At 35.0% G+C, this 17,195-nt stretch overlaps 1 protein-coding gene across 3 annotated transcripts in view; it reads right to left on the reverse strand.

Moving 5' to 3' along the window:
* SOS2 (SOS Ras/Rho guanine nucleotide exchange factor 2) overlaps positions 1-17,195 on the reverse strand; it is a 107,667-nt gene that overhangs the window by 20,286 nt on the left and 70,186 nt on the right. For all 3 annotated transcript variants that reach the window (XM_084980926.1, XM_084980937.1, XM_021101439.2), the window contains 7 exons: positions 12,630-12,749; positions 12,323-12,485; positions 8,455-8,572; positions 7,063-7,235; positions 3,508-3,624; positions 690-951; positions 137-178 (listed from right to left, as the gene is read on the reverse strand). In XM_084980926.1, coding sequence (XP_084837052.1) covers positions 137-178; positions 690-951; positions 3,508-3,624; positions 7,063-7,235; positions 8,455-8,572; positions 12,323-12,485; positions 12,630-12,749 — 995 coding nt within the window. The remainder of the gene's footprint in view (positions 1-136; positions 179-689; positions 952-3,507; positions 3,625-7,062; positions 7,236-8,454; positions 8,573-12,322; positions 12,486-12,629; positions 12,750-17,195) is intronic.

Genomic DNA, 17,195 nt, shown 5'->3' on the forward strand with positions numbered 1-17,195 from the left:
TTCATTTGTAAGAATTTCATTTGTTTCTTAAATTTTTAAAATGTTGCTAAAATCAAAAATATTCACATACAATTTTAATCACTCAATTATTATCTTTATAGTCATTTCATTAGACTCAACTCAAATTCTTACTTACTTGAATGTGGCAAGAGGACTGGAGCAAAGATGCTATTGCTTCCTATTGGAATGAGAAAAATTAATTTGGTTTTATTTTTAAAATATTTGCTTTAAGTAACATATATATTAATATACAGAGTCCGGAATTTCATCAACATCTTTTGCTGTGTTAGTTTTTAAAGAATGAACTTGGTATACTTTGTACCAGGAATATTTTTCCTTTCTCAGCAGAAATAGTTCCCTATCAGTCTCTTTTTAAATTTCCTTCACAGAACTTACTGGTTTCATTCTCTTTTTCATTGTCTACTGCTCCCTTTAGAGTAGAAGTGGGGCCCCAAAAGGTTCTAAATAAATCTTTGTTGAATGAATTAGAAAACAAAGTGTAAAAACAATGCACAAATCATATTTACTCCCCTGTGTTAATCACTATTTTCATATTTAGATGTCGCTTTTCATACTAATATAGTCTGCAAAGGATAATACAATTTCCTCACTAAAATAATGAAAAGAATTATCTGAAACATGAGATTCCTTTTTTTTTTTTAGCCAAATAGTTTATATCAAATACATACCACAGGAACTGTTGAGATCCACATCTAAAAACACACTAAGGTCTGAAGAAGCAGATACTGGTGGAGTAGATGGTGTGTTTGGAGAGGTTGGTGCTGACACTGTTGATTCAAGGTCTGTTTCAGCAATCCGACTAAAGCTTATTTTACATGGTTCTCTTTCTAATGGTGTTGGATGGCCTCGTAAAGTACCTGAGGTAGAGCCATGTCGGCCTGTATTAGGCCTTATTCCAGGAGATTTTAAAGAGAAAGTTGATTTCCTAGGCTAGGAAAAGCAAATACAATTACCATTACTAATTTGCATGTACTTTATATTTTATGATTTAGCACTATCTTACTAATACTTAGCATATAGTTAAAAGAGTTACAATAAATGCCACTCTGCAAGGACCGTATGTAACATTCTACTAGAACACTTTGGATTTGATTGGCTTGATTTTAAGCTAGACTTGAATATAAGAAAACCTCTTTTCATACTGCAGAAAGAAAATCTGTTTGAAAACAACAGTCTGCTCCCCAAACACTTGAACCTAAACTTTAGGACAATGATATCAATTTTAAAATATTTACTGTGGGCATAATATATGCAACATATTATGGTAGGTGCTTTAGGGGAAAAAAAGACCTTTTCTTCTTCCTAATAATAAATGACCCACCTCTACAATGGCACTTTAAAGTCTTTGGAAAAAATTGCTATCATTGTCTCCCACCTTCAACTTTAGGTCCCTTTAAAAAATTCTCACAGTGGTAATAACCTAATGAAAATGCATAAAATTCAGACAACCTGAGCTAAAACCTCAAGCGTACCCATATCTAGCTAAGCAGCTTCGAAAAAGTTATCTCCTCTGAGCCTCAGTTTTTATGTTTGTAAAATGAAAGTAAGATCAATATCATACAGTTGTTGTGGAGATAAGATAACATGAAATTGCCTGGCCTAAAGTTGGTGGGTTATAAATGTTTTACCTCCTTCCACATCATGCTTGCTTTCAGCTACTTAGAAGTGCTCTTCTACTACTTCTGGTGTCACTGAAAACCCAAGAGCAGCAAGAAACTGCAGTGGAAAATTTTAGGGAAAGAAGTGGGTTCCAGTGGTAACTACGAAGAGTGGTGCTCAGAATCATGGTCAAGCCAGAAGAACCATAATATATCTCCTTATTCCTTCCCAGGTCTTTTCACTTTCTGTTCCATCAGCTACTTGTCATTTAGGTTCCCCTTTCGCACGGCTTTTCCCCATATACTAGGAAGAATTAAAAATGGACCAATAACTACAATGAGGTGCCACCTCACACTGGTCAGAATGGCCATAATTAATAAGTCTACAAATAACAAATGCTGGAGAGTGGGTGGAGAAAAGGGAACCCTCCTTCACTGTCAGAGGGAATATAAATTGTCACAACCACTACAGAAAACAGAGTATGGAGGTTCCTCAGAAAACTGAATACAGAACTACCATATGATCCATCACTCCCACTTCTGGGCATATATCCAGACAAAACTACAATTCAAAAAGATAGATGGGGGAATTCCTGCTGTGGCTCAGTGGTAACAAACCTGACATGAGGATGCAGGTTCAATCCCTAGCCCCATTCAGTGGATTAAGGATCTGGCGTTGCCATGAACTATGGTGTAGGTCACAGATACAGCTAGGATCTGGTGTTGCTGTGGTTGTGGTGTAGGCTAGCAGGTGCAGCTCCAATTTGACCCCTAGCCTGGGAACTTCCATATGCTGTAGGTGCAGCCCTAAAAAAAAAAAAAAAAAGATACATGCACCCCTATGTTCAAAGTGGCCCTATTCACAACAACCAAGACATGGAAACAACCTAAATGTCCATTAACAGATGAATGGACTAAGATGTGGTTCATATACACAAAGGACTACTACTCAGCCATGAAAAAGAAAGAAATAATGCCATTTGCAGCAACATGGGTGCAACTAGAGAGTCTCATACTAAATGAAGTTAAGTCAGAAAGAGAAAGACAAATACCATATGATATCCCTTATATGTGGAATCTAAATGAGGCACAAATAAACCTATCTACAAAACAGAAACAGAGTCACAGACATAGAGAACAGACTTGTGGTTGCCAAGCAGGAAGGGAATGGAGTGGAATGGACTGGGAGTTTGGGGTTAGTAGATGCAAACTATTGCATTTGGAGTGGATAAGCAATGAGGTCCTACTGCACAGCATGGGGAACTATATCCAATTTGTGATAGAACATGATGGAAGGTAATATGAGAAAAAGAATGTATATAAGAATGAATGGGTCACTTTGTCGTACAGCAGAAACTGACACAACATTGTAAATCGACTATACTTTAACAAAAAAATTTTCTAAAAAATGGATAGCTAAGTGGCATTAAGATAAAGGATAAACCAAATTTTTTTAAAATGCTGACATTTCCCCCCACCCTATATGTAACTTTAGAATAGTATAATAATGCAAACCAAAACATTTAAAAATAGCTATTCAAGTATATTACAATTTTAATGGAAATAAGTCTGTTGAACATTAAAGATAACATTTTTTTTTTTTTGGTCTTTTGGGGCCACACCTGCGGCATATGGAAGTTCCCAGGCTAGGGAATGGAAGCTACAGCTGCTGGCCTAAACCACAACCACTGCAATGCAGAATCCGACACCTATCTGTGACCTGCACCACAGCTCATGGCAATGCTGGATCCTTAACCCACTGAGTGAGGCCAAGGATCACACCCGCATTCTCATGGATACTGGTTGGGGTTGTTAATCACTGAGCCATCATGGGAACTCCCAACATTGTTTTAAAAAACAAATTTTTCCAAAACTGTAATGGACTTACAAATCGAGGTGGCTGTTTGCAATTTCGGGGTTCAATTTCTAGTGACTTGTTGAACAAATAATCTGTAAACTCTTTTTCAGAAGAATTTCCCATGGGGTTAAGGTTTTCAAAGAACCTCTGGAATGAAATATATATCCATAAGTACATATTTTAATTTTATTCAAACGTTTACTTCATCAGTTTAATTCATATCAACAGATTAACAGATAGATCCTAATGTCTGAAAAGTCCCCAAGGTTTACTGATTCCAAACTATTTTCAGATAAAACCATATCATTTCCATGAAACTTGTATATTCTAGTCTTAAAGTTCTAATAAGAAGATGAACAGGTTTTCATCATTACCATCTTAATGGCTCAGTATCACCCAGTTAACATTCTGATTCTTTGTAACAACAAAATGATCATCAGCAATAAGCTAGCTACCAAAAGTGCTTGCACAGTATTACAGGTATAATCCACAATGAAACTTTGATGATTAGAAAAAAAGTAGAGATAAATCGGGTTAAAGTCTATTGAAAAGTGATTTTAAGAATAATTTCAAACTTAAACATATTTGTGCTAGCCTCTAGCAAAGTAATTTTGTCTTTATTAAAAAATATTTTCTGGGAGTTCCCGTCATGGCACAATGGTTAACGAATCTGACTAGGAACCATGAGGTTGCAGGTTCAGTCCCTGCCCTTGCTCAGTGGGTTAATGATCCGGCGTTGCCGTGAGCTGTGGTGTAGGCTGCAGATGAGGCTCAGATCATGTGTTGCTGTGGCTCTGGGGTAGGCTGGTGGCTACAGCTCCGATTAGACCCCTAGCCTGGGAACCTCCATATGCCGCGGGAGCGGCCCAAAGAAATAGCAAAAAGACAAAATAAATAAATAAATAAATAAAAATAAAATAAAATAAAATAAACCGAATTGAAACAACAACGCTGTCAACTCAAAATTCTATGTGCAGCCAAACTAGTCTTAAACAAAAAAAAAAAGTAAAACAAAAAAAGATTTTCTAATTTAAGTATTTAAGTAGAAAACTTAGATCATTTAACAAGGTGCAATAAGAAAAATAAACAATATCTCCAACTAGAGATCTCACTATTAACATTTTATTATTGGAATATCTTTCCAATGTTTTAACCATATGTGTGAATACATTCACATATACATACACTGCAATTTTTTTCCTGCAAAATTGTGTTCACAAGATAGTTTCTAACCTTTTAAAAATATTCAGTTACTTTTTTCATATGGTTTATTTACTTTAACACAAATTTTAACTCTATAGTATTTCATTAAATGGGTGTTCTAGAATTTATTTCACAAAAAAAAAAGAAAAAAGAAAAAACAAATTGGAGTTCCCGTTGTGGCTCAGTGGTTAATGAATCCGACTAGGAACCATGAGGTTGCGGGTTCAATCCATGGCCTTGCTCAGTGGGCTAAGGATCCGGTGTTGCCGTGAGCTGTGGTATATATAGGTTGCAGACGCGGCTAGGATCTGGCGTTGCTGTGGCTGTGGCGTAGCTGTGCTCTGGCATAGGCTGGTGGCTACAGCTCCAATTAGACCCCTAGCCTGGGAACCTCCATATGCCACGGGAGCGGCCCTGGAAATGGCAAAAAGACAAAAATAAATAAATAAATAAATAAATAGAATTTATTTCACTAATCTCTATTTTAGGTGTGCATATAGGTTTTTTGTTTTGTTTTTGTTTTTGTTTTGTCTTTTTCTAGGGCCGCACCGGCAGCATATGGAGGTTCCCAGCTAGGGGTCGAATCGGAGCTGTAGCCGCTGGCCTACGCCAGAGCCACAGTAACGCCAGATCCGAGCTGCGCCTGCAACCTATACCACAGATCACAGCAACACCTGATCCCTAACCCACTGAGCAAGGCCAGGGATTGAACCCACAACCTCATGGTCCCTAGTTGGATTCGTTAACCACTGACCCACGATGGAAACTCCAACATATAGGTGCTTTCTAATTCTTTGCTATAATAATTATTGTTACTGTTATTATCACCTTTTTGTATATAAAATTTTTTGTACGTTTCTGATGACCTTCTTAGAAAAAATCCTTAGAAGCAAATTACTAGATTTAGCTTGATTAAATTTTGAAGTGGTTTAGAAGCACATATAAAAATAAGTTCTAGGCTTTAGCAGCAGAGGCAAAACGAGCTTTAGAACTTCTAGTATAAAATTCTTCCATTTTTCAGACATTCTGCCAATTCAAGAAAATTATATTACTTCTTTAATAATACTGCAACAATTTGTTCTAATATTCAGGTTAGCTAATTAAATCATATGAACCAAGAGTAACTGAAAGACTTTTTATAAAGTTATAATCTTGACTTTCTCATCCTTTGCTCTATTTTTAAACACTATTTAATTTGGTTAACTATGGTTTGAAAGTGAATAGCTAATTTATCTACATTTTAAACTTACTTTGGGTCAATCATAATGAAAGCATTCTCTACCCCTCACCCTCAAAAGAATGCTTTAAATGATGGTAGGAAGTCTATACCAGACCACAAAACCCTTAGGAATTACTGAGACATGAATGCTAAAAGAACTATTTCATTACACTTAACTACAATTTAACATTATTTCTGGGAGGAAGTACTGTGTGAACTCTAATCTGGGCTTTAAGAACATTTCTTAACGTTATGAAGCACCACATCCCAGAGGGCTGGCTAAATGGTGAGGGAAGGGGATGAAACAGGTGACCATTTTCTTTAGAAAAAGTATCTGTCTCTATTTTCATAATGGTGTATTTTGGGTCACTCTTTCTTAGGACTTTAGGGTTCTTTATTTTGAACTTGGAACAAAGAACAGTTACCATCTAACAATTTAGGAGGTGGGAGCAATGGTAACCATTTTCACTCAACATGCCCAACCTGCACACTACATCTCAAAGTGTAGCACCATTTTTAATGTAAAAAGTGAACTTATTCTAATATACTCTGAATTTCAAATAAGTATAATACAGTAAAATTCACTTACTACAAATATAACACCATAATGTACTCTAATTTAGAAGATATTTTACATCTTATAGTACCCACAGAACCAATAAAATATTGCTCAAAATAGAATATTGAGAATGTTAAAAAATCATTTTTACTAGCATACATTGATATATGATATATATGATATGATACACCACTCTCCCAATCCCTTCCCCTATTTAAACACAGTCTTATAAATGGATTAATTACCTAATGTATATATTGGGATATGAAAACGTCTAAAATGTCTATCAATCAGTGACAGTAGAGTTTCTTTTTCCTGCATGGTCATTAGAAAGCTTCTTTCATTCCATCTTGTCAATCACTTTTGGGAAGTGTTAGTTAAACCACTTGCACAAAGAAGCAATTGTGTCAAGACAAACTGCCTATACCACTGATAACTGCAGATTGTTAGTGCAAAATATCTAATTTTCAACATTTCTACCTATTATTAATTCATTACATTATTTTCATAGTAAAATACCACATAATGTGTGATTATGGTACTTCTTAGAGAGGGCAGAGTTTTTAACACATTTTCTTTTAAAGACAGGAAAGAAAATATTTACCCTCATTTCTGGTTCTATCCGTAAACAGTAAGGTTGATTCTGATACTGCTGAATTTCTCCAGTAATTTCAGCTACTTTCCTCCTCTTACTGAAATTGATTAAATCTTTCCCTTTCTTTTTTAAAAAATCATTATTCCCTTCTTCAGTCTTCAGAATATTTGTTAAATATATTCCTAGTAAAAAAAGTATTTAAAAAAATTTTTAAATTGGTTACTTAACCATTTGGGAAAACAACTGTTTGTAAAGTTGAAAGACATCCTATAACCCAGCAGTTCTACTACTAAAATCTGATACACTTAATAATTAATTCTACATTAAGAATATTTTTTTACACAGAAACAATTCAAAATTGAAAGAAAATTAGGGTTTATAAAGAGCTTAATTTGCCATTTCTTAGATTAATAGTATGAAATAAAAGGGATGACTCATTTGCAAAGCCTAATTTATGTGTTAAATCTAATCTGACCATTTTAATATTTACTTATAAATAGTTAATGCCAGTGATCTTAAATGATTACTCATCAATAAATTAATTTTAAGCCAATTCTAGTTAATAGGACCACAGGTTTATAAACTAATTCTGCTCTTCCGAAGTCTGAAATTCAGACTTAGAAAAAGAATTATTCTTCACTTTGAGACATGAAGAAAGTTTCTAGTTCCTCTTTCATAGTCACTGCCTTTTTTTTTTTTTTTTTCAGAGCTGCACCTGCGGCATTCAGAGGTACCCAGACTATGGGTTGAATCAGGGCTGCAGCTGCTGGCTTATGCCACAGCCATAGCAATGCCAGATCCGAGCCAATCTGCGACCCACACCACAGCTCATGGCAACAGTGGATCCTTAACCCACCGAGCAAGGCTACAGATTGAACCTGTGTCCTCCTGGTCACTAGTCAGATTTGTTTCCACTGAGCCACAGTGGGAATTCCTAATTGCTGCTTCTTTTAAATAAGTGGCTCTCAACTGGGGGCAATTTTGTCCCCAAGAGGACAGATATTTGGGACTGTCTGGAGACATTTTGGGGTGTATGCTTTGGCTGAATGTTTGAATGTTCAAAATTCATATGTTGAAATCCTAATGCCCAATGTGACAATTAGAAGGTGAAGCCTTTGAAAGGTGTTGACATCATGAGGGATAGCCCTCATGAATGAGATTATTGCTCCTACAGACGAGACCCCCACAGAGCTCTTTACAACTCCATGAGGTAATTACCATAATCTTCATTTTATAAAGTTTACACATAGAATTTAAGTTTCATTCATCAATATAGACAGCTATGATAAAAGTGGATGTGCTCAGATATTAAAATCAGGACAATTTGCTTCTAAAGGTTGGGATCTTTTGGCTATGTAACATACACTCCCTCAAAATATATATCTATATTTAGTAACTTACCAAAAAAAGGCACACAAGGTGGATTGATTGACTTAAGTTTCACTAGATATTTTTTAAAATGATCTTGACTTAATTCCACAGCTTCATCCAAAATTTTCCTTTTTCTTTCCTGCAATGCCTTTAAAATAATAAATTGAGTATAATTTTTTTAACAATTCAGTCATGTTTTAGAGATGCAGAGCTTTCAAATCTATTAAATTTTGCAAATACTTGAAAAATAATTTTTTAAAATTAAGAGATGAGTAGTATTCTTATCTGCATTTGCTAGAAATGATTTATCTATAAATATAAAACATTAAAACTTAGTTTTTTCTAATATAAATAAGAGATTAAATAATAAAAAATTCCTCAGAACCTTATTAGTTATAATCTTGATTAGCCAGAGTTTCAAGTTACAGCTATAGGAGTAAAACATAATCACAGGGCATTCAAATATTTTTCCACTTAAACACCTTTGGGGGCTAAGGATAATAAAGTTTTGGTAAAGAGTAGGCTTTTGGAGGGAGATAAGAACTGAACAAAAATTTAGTAAACCAAATAAGCATTTATTTTATCTTTCATTATTACATTTTCTTATTAAAATTATTATTTTAACCTGATAGCTACACACACACACACAAATTGACAGCATACATTATACTTGATAGAATTCATTTCCTCTAAGTTTTGGTGACTGCATTGTAACTTTTATTTAGCATGATACAGAAGACCTAACTATCATAGATAAAAAATAAATAAATAAATGTCTAGGGACTGAAATGAAAAACTGTCAATATGTGCAGAAGAAATCACTGTCCATGAAGAAACCTTAAAAAAAAATCAACATATAGAATGTTAATGAGAGAATTTAGCAATGTTGCTGGATATAAAACCAAAAGGCAAAAGCCAACTGCATTTCTACATATCAGCAATAAAGAAAACATTATAAAAACAGTATAATTCTAACAAAAGAGCTGTAAGATCTTTATCAAGAAAACCATAAAACTTTATTAAATGAATAAATAAATGGATGTACTATGGCCACAGTTAGGAAGGCTCATTATTGTAAATATGTCAGTTCATAAATGATTATGATCACTACAATTCCTATTAAAATTACAACTCAAAAAAACCCTAAACTTAAACTGATTCTAAAATTTATAAGAGCAAAGGGTCAAGAGCAAGTCACTCTTGAAAAAGAATGATTAGCGGAGACCTGCCTTATTATACCTTATCATGAACTAATGTAAAAATATGGTAATTTAAACATCTGGCACTAGCACAGGAATACTTGAATACATCAAAGGAACAGGACAGAGGGATCAGAAACAGGCCCACATATTCTGGACACTCAATTTATGACACAGCTAGCACTATAGCTCAATGGGGAAAGAATGGATCAATAAATGTGTGGGATCAATTGGCTAGCCAAATAGGACAAAAAATGAAATCAGACTCCAACTTCTCCCCATACTCAAAACTCAATTCCCGCTAGATTAAGGACTAAATGAAAAAGAGAAAATGTTAAGATAACAGAGGAGCATCTATTATACAAGACACAAAAAGTACAAATTACAAAGGAAAAAATAAGTAAATGTGACATTAAGAATGTTTTTATCAAAAGACATTATAAAAATGATGAAAACAGAAGCTTCAATCTGAAAAGATATTTACAACACCTATAACTAACTAGGAATTAAAATCCAAACTCACACAAATTCATGAGAAAAACTCAACCAAAAAAAGTTTTAAAACTTCCAAAATACAAAGAGACAATGTGTATCTTAAAAGAGGTTCAAACTCATTAGAAATCAAGGAATTATAACCCCAAACCATGAGACTGGAAAAATTAAAAGAACTGATAATATCAAGGGTTGAATGGAGAACAACTAAGAGCTCTCTCTCATGTTTCTGGAAGGAGTATAAACTGGTACAGTTGTTTGAGAAAACAACTTGACATTATCTAGATTATCATCCTATAATCGTACTTTTAGGTCTACAATTTAAGAGAAATTTGTGCACTTATATACTAAGATATATGCAGAAAATGTTCATGATAATATTCCTGATAACCACCCCACAATGGAAATAAGTCATATGATCATTAATTAATAGTAAATAAACTTTGGTAAGGTTATTTTTATAGTATGATATAGCTATGAAAAAGAATGAACTACAGTTGTAAGAAACAACATGGATAATTTTAGGAATATAATGTTGCATGAAAAAAGTCTTGGATGAATTATATTCATATATAATTAGGAAACATGCAGAATGAAACAACATACTGTTTAGAGATACTAAGAATAAAACTACAGAAAAATGTAAGAGAATGATAAGCACAAACTTAAGCACAGTAGTTGGTTCTGAAGTGGCAATGAAGGAGATGGAATTGGGAGTGGTTCTTAAACTGGATGGCAGATACTCAGGTGTTCTTTGTATTTCTATTCTTTATACCATCTACATATTTTTATATTGTCTTATATTTGACATTTTAAGAAATTAAAGCTTAACCTCTCAAAATGAATATATTCAGTTTTCTAAATGAGATGTGAAATTATTAGTCTATTAGACAATAATTAATATTTGACTATTAATATCTTTAATACATAAGTCCATACAAATCAATAAAATGCAAACACCCAAACAGAAAAATACATACATGAAAGTAATTTAACCCTCTACTCCCCTCTAATCACAATCCACTGTAAGAGCCAATGTTAAGGGAGTTCCCGTTGTGGTGCAGTGGATACGAATCTGACTAGTATCCATGAGTACGTGCGTTTGATCCCTGGCCTCAGTCAGTGGGTTGGGGATCGTGGTTGCCGTGAGCTGTGGTGTAGGTCACAGACACAGCTCGGATCCCGCATTGCTGTGGCTGTAGTATAAGCCAGCTGCTGTAGCTCTTGATTCAACTCCTAGCCTGGGAACTTTCATATGCTGTGGGTGTAGCCCTAAAAAGCAAAAAAAAAAGGAAAAAAAGAACAATGTTAAGAAAAGAATCCTTCCATACTCCTCTCCATGCTTGTTCAACTCTGTCTTGTTACATCAAAATGAAATTACATAATACTCATTATTCCAAAGATTTTTTAAATGACTTTCCCCCTAAATATCACAACTATTCTTTCCAGACAATACATATAAATCCTATTCACTTTTTTTCTGTAGCTGATCAATACTCTACACCATAGATACAGGATAACATAGTCACTCGTTCTATTTGTGAACATACAGCTTGCTTCTAGTTTTCTGCTACTACAATCAATGCTGCAGAAACTAGATCTCTGTGCCTTAACTTTACAGTGCAGTGCTTTTATTTCTGAGTCCAAAACTGTGTATTTTAATTTTAGACTGTCAGATTACTTTCCACTAAGATTTTAAAGTTCACATTCCCAAAGGCAATATATTTGTATGGCTAAGTCTCTAACTTTTCTATAATTTCTGTATCGTCTTAATTTTTGATAACAAATACTAAACAGAGACTACTTTATAATTTAAAAATCTTATTTAAGTTTTATCGAGGGTTCTCTCCATGTTACTCTTTCTTTGGCTATACATGAGAGGTGATTAAAGTATTTTGCATATTTATGTTTAAAATTCTTTGTAATTTATATGAAACTATCAACAAATGCACCATTGAGAAAATTCATTTGGAACTTCAGTACATTTAGATAAGCAAATTAAATAGTCACTAATCCATATTCTGTGATGAATTCTAGGCTTACTAGTATATAGTGATGTGTTTTTCTAACATGATGATGTCACTGTGTTTAAAGAATAAAATGAATTTATAAAGTACTTACTCAAAAAGATCTGTGGTAGAAGGAATCTCTTCCACAATAATTTTATTTCCCCCCGAAAGGATAAAATATTTAAGCCTAAAACTTACCTCAAAGGTATGATCTAGTCTATAAACTGACACTGAATTTACTGCACTGACGATCTCCAATACACCATTGAAATTATTCAAATCTTGAAAAACTTGCAGAATTTCTATAATTCTACTCAGTACTGCCACCCGTTCCTCAAAATTTTCTGCTTCCACAATGCACCTAACAAAACAAAAGTCACAGGTTAGAGAGCGATTTCCTTGCTTCACATAAAAAGAAGAATATATTTTCAGACAGAATTTTAGCTTATATATGACAATATTATAGAAGTATAATATTAAGTAATAAGACAAAGTAAAAACTTACTTTTCAAACCAGAGGGTGAGATTTGTGGTGTGACGAATCATTTTTAATAAATTTGGAGAATTTATTTCTTTATCTTCTTTGGTCCATACACTCCCTACAAGTTCAGAAGGTTGGACTTTCCTGTTGAACAAAAAATAAATAAATAAAAAATAAAAAATAAATCAATGCAACTTAACCTACAAGAGATAAGTATCAAAATTATTTAAAGGTCTCCTAAAATTTAATAAGAAAAAGACAATTAGCCTAAAAGATAAATGAACAAATATCCAAGCAGGTAATTCACAGAAGAAATGGAACTGAATAGCCCCGAACACAAAAAAATACTTAATCTCTTATTCAGGGAAAAGAACATTAAAACACAATGAAACCCCATTTTATTCCCTTTGGTCTAACAAAAGTATAACACCAAATGGATAAAACTGTGGAAAAAAAAGGGGTGTGCAAGAAAAACTGATACAACCACCTTGTAAAATAATTTGACCACATCTCGTAATACTGAAGGTACACAAACTAAATCATCCAGCAATTCTACATCTGGGTATACTCTAGATCACCAGGTTATAAAAAAATATTTACAAGAATATTCACATAAGCACTATTTGCAAGAGTGAAAAACCCCATATAACCTAAAGGTTAATCAACAAGAGACTAGATAAACTGTGGCGTATTCATAAAATGGAATACCATACAACAATTAAAATAAACAAACCAAGGGTTAGTTATACTCATCATCTCAAACAAATACCAGAAACAATTTAAGTAAAAAACAAGGTGCAGAATGATGCATAAGTATACACGGCTTTAAAATGTGCAAAATAATGTTACATATTGTTCATGAATGTGTACATGTATATACATTATAAAAAATATATAGGAACAGTAAATACTAAATACAAGATAGTGGCTATTCTTTGGGAAGAAGAAAAGGAATAGGATTGGAGAGAATTACACAAAGGATTTCAATTTTATTTATAATGCTTTTGTTGTTCATGAATCCTCATTATCATTTTCCACATTTTCTGAATATTTAAACATTTAATTAAAAAAATCAGACCAAGGAGCTCTCGTCGTGGCTCAGCAGAAATGAATCTGACTAGTATCCATGAGGACACAGGTTCGATCCCTGGCCTTGCTCAGTGGGTTAAGGATCTGGTGTTGCCATGAGCTGTGGTGTAGGTCGCAAACATGGCTCAGATCTGGTGTTGCTGTGGCTGTGGGGTAGGCCAGCAGCTACAGCTCCAATTGGACCACTAGCCTGGGAACGTCCATATGCTGCAGGTGCGACCCTAAAAAGACAAAAAAAAAAAAAATCAGATCAAAGAGCAGATTAAATTATTGTATACAGTGACTTGGGATAACATAATTTTTAAAAAAATTAACCAGTGGCATCGCCATCAATGTCCTAGAGACTTGGGTATTAATAATAATAACAGAGTTCAACAGATTTGAGTACAATGGGGACAGTTTTACTATTATTTCACTAAAAAATTTAGTTTACAAACAATGTCATGTTTTATGTATGGTGTGCTTCTTTCATAATACATTTACCACTTAACAAAGGTATATCTATGTTCTGAAAGTTTGTCCACATAGGGCTAAGTGCTTTTTTCCCCCCTAATGTCCATTCATGTAACACAATAAGGAAAAATTTTGATTCTGATTCGAACTAATAAGTTCCTTCATTCTCACCTATCGTAAATCCCACAACAGAGATACAACCTAAACGTCCATCAACAAATGAATGGATAAAGAATACGTGATATTTACATACAGTGGAATATTACCCAGCCATAAAAATGAATGAAATTCTGTCATTTGCAACATGGATGAAACTAGAGGGTATTATGCTTAGTGAAACAAGTCAGACAGAGAAAGACAAATACTGTTATTATTTGTATATGGTATCTAAAAAATATAACAAACAAATGAATACAGCAAAACAGAAACAGACTCATAGGTATAGATAGCCGACTAGTGGTTACCAGTAAGGAGAGAGAAGAGGGTAGGGCATGATAGGGTTAGTAAGGGATTAAGAGGTACAAATACTATGTATATTATAGATGGTCTACAGGCACATGAAAGGATGCTCCTCATCACTAATTATCAGTGAAATACAAATTAAAAACTACAATGAGGTACCACCTCACACTGGTCAGAATGGCCACCAACAAAAAGTCTACAAATAACAAATGCTGAAGAGGGTGTAGAGAAAAGAGACCCCTCCTACATTGTTGGTGGGAATGTAAGTTGAAGCAGCCATTATGGAAAACAGTATGGAAGCCCCTTAAAAAACTAAAAATAGGGAGTTCCCATTGTGGCGCAGTGGTTAACGAATCCGACTAGGAACCATGAGGTTGCGGGTTCGGTCCCTGCCCTTGCTCAGCGGGTTAAGGATCCAGTGTTGCCGAGAGCTGTGGTGTAGGTCACAGAGGATCCGGTGTTGCCATGAGCTGTGGTGTAGGTCACAGACGCGGCTCAGATCCCACGTTGCTGTGGCTCTGGCATAGGCCGGCAGCTACAGCTCCGATTTGACCCCTAGCCTGGGAACCTCCATATGCTGTGGGAGCGGCCCAAAGAAATAGCAAAAAAAAAGAGACCCAAAAAAAAAAAAAAAAAAACCTAAAAATAGAATTGTCATATGATCCAGCAATCCCACTCTTGGGCATATATCCAGACAAAACTATAATTCAAAAAGATACAGGTACCCAAATATTCATAGCAGCACTACACATAATATCCAAGACACGGAAACAACCTACATGTTCACTGACAGATGACTGGATAAAGAAGATGTGATGGATGAAATATATTTACACAAAATAGTACACTACCCAGCCACCAAAAAGGATGAAATATATACACAAAATAGTACACTACCCAGCCACCAAAAAGGATGAAATAATGTCATTTGTAGCAACATGGATAAACCTAGAGGTTATCAGAGTAAGCCAAATAAATCAGAACGAGAAAGACAAATACCATAAGATATCACCAATATGTGGAATCTAAAATAAAACACAAATGAACATATCTATGAAAAAGAAACAGACTCACAGATAGAAAGAACAGACTTGTGGTTGCCCAGGGAGAAGACAGGTGGTGGAGGGAAGGATTGGAAGTATGAGATTAGCAGATGCAAACGATTATATACAAGATGGATAAACAACAAGGTCCTACTTTGTACTACATGTAATATCCTGTGATAAGCCATAATGGAAAAGAATATGAAAAAGAACACACAGATACAAAATTGAATCACTTTGCCATATAGCAGAAAATAACACATCATTGTAAATCCACTATACTTCAATAAAAAGTTTTTAAAGTAATATGCATAAAATAAAAAAGCCACAAAGATATACTGTACAGCACAGGGGATACAGCCTGTATTTCATAATAACTTTAAATAAAATAGCCACAAAATACTGAATCACTATAACATATACCTGAAACTATATTGTTATCAACTATAATTAAGAAAACTGTTCTTGTCTTTTAAAAAAAAAAATCTAACCATACCAACGAAAAACACCTAAACTACAAATTATTTAAACTATAACATGAGGAGTTCCCGTCGTGGCGCAGTGGTTAACGAATCCGACTAGGAACCATGAGGTTGCGGGTTCTGTCCCTGCCCTTGCTCAGTGGGTTAACGATCCAGCTTTGCCGTGAGCTGTGGTGTAGGTCGCAGATGCAGCTCGGATCCCGCGTTGCTGTGGCTCTGGCGCAGGCTGGCAGCTACAGCTCTGATTAGGCCCCTAGCCTGGGAACCTCCATATGCTGCAGGAGCGACCCAAGAAATGGCAAAAAAAAAAAAAAAAAAAAAAGACAAAAAAAAATTAAAAAAAAAAAATACAACATGACACTGAATCAAATCCTGACAACCTATACCGTGTGTGCTAAATTCTGAATGGCACAGCCAGAGGAAATCAGAAACCCAATATTTATTTATTTATTTATTTATCTTTTTGTCTTTTTAGGGCCGCACCTGTGGCATATGGAAGTTCCCAGTCTAGGGGTCTAATTCAAGCTGTTGCCACCGGCCCATGCCAGAGCCACAGCAATGCCAGATCCAAGCCGAGTCTGTGACGACCTACACCACAGCTCATGGCCAATGCCAGATCCTTAACCCACTGAGGGAGGCCAGGGATCGAACCTGCAACCTCATGGTTCCTAGTCGGATTCGTTTCTGCTGTACCTCGACAGGAACTCAAGAAACCCAGTTTTAAAGAAGGTGAAGTTTTACATCTAGTGCCATCCTACAATCTCTGTTAACACTCAACTTTATTCTTGCTTTTCCCTGTGTTATCTCAACTCTAAAAGAAATGGATGCTAATCAGGATAACTTAAGGGTGTTTAATTTCTTTTTTTCTTTTTTCTGTCTTTTTAGGGCCTCACCCATGGCATATGTAAGCTCCCAGGTTAGGGGTCAAATCGGAGCTGCAGCTGCTGGCCTACACCACAGCCAAGCCAGATCGGAGCCGCATCTGCGACCTGTGCTGCATGCAGCAATGCCGGATCCTTAACCCACTGAGTGAGGCCAGGGATCAAACCCACCAGTTGGGT

Source organism: Sus scrofa, chromosome 1 (genome assembly GCF_054392235.1).
Source record: "Sus scrofa isolate SSC_HxYL_T2T_F1_AM1 chromosome 1, Sscrofa_HxYL_maternal_Yorkshire_Landrace_v2.0, whole genome shotgun sequence".
Lineage (NCBI taxonomy): Eukaryota > Metazoa > Chordata > Mammalia > Artiodactyla > Suidae > Sus > Sus scrofa.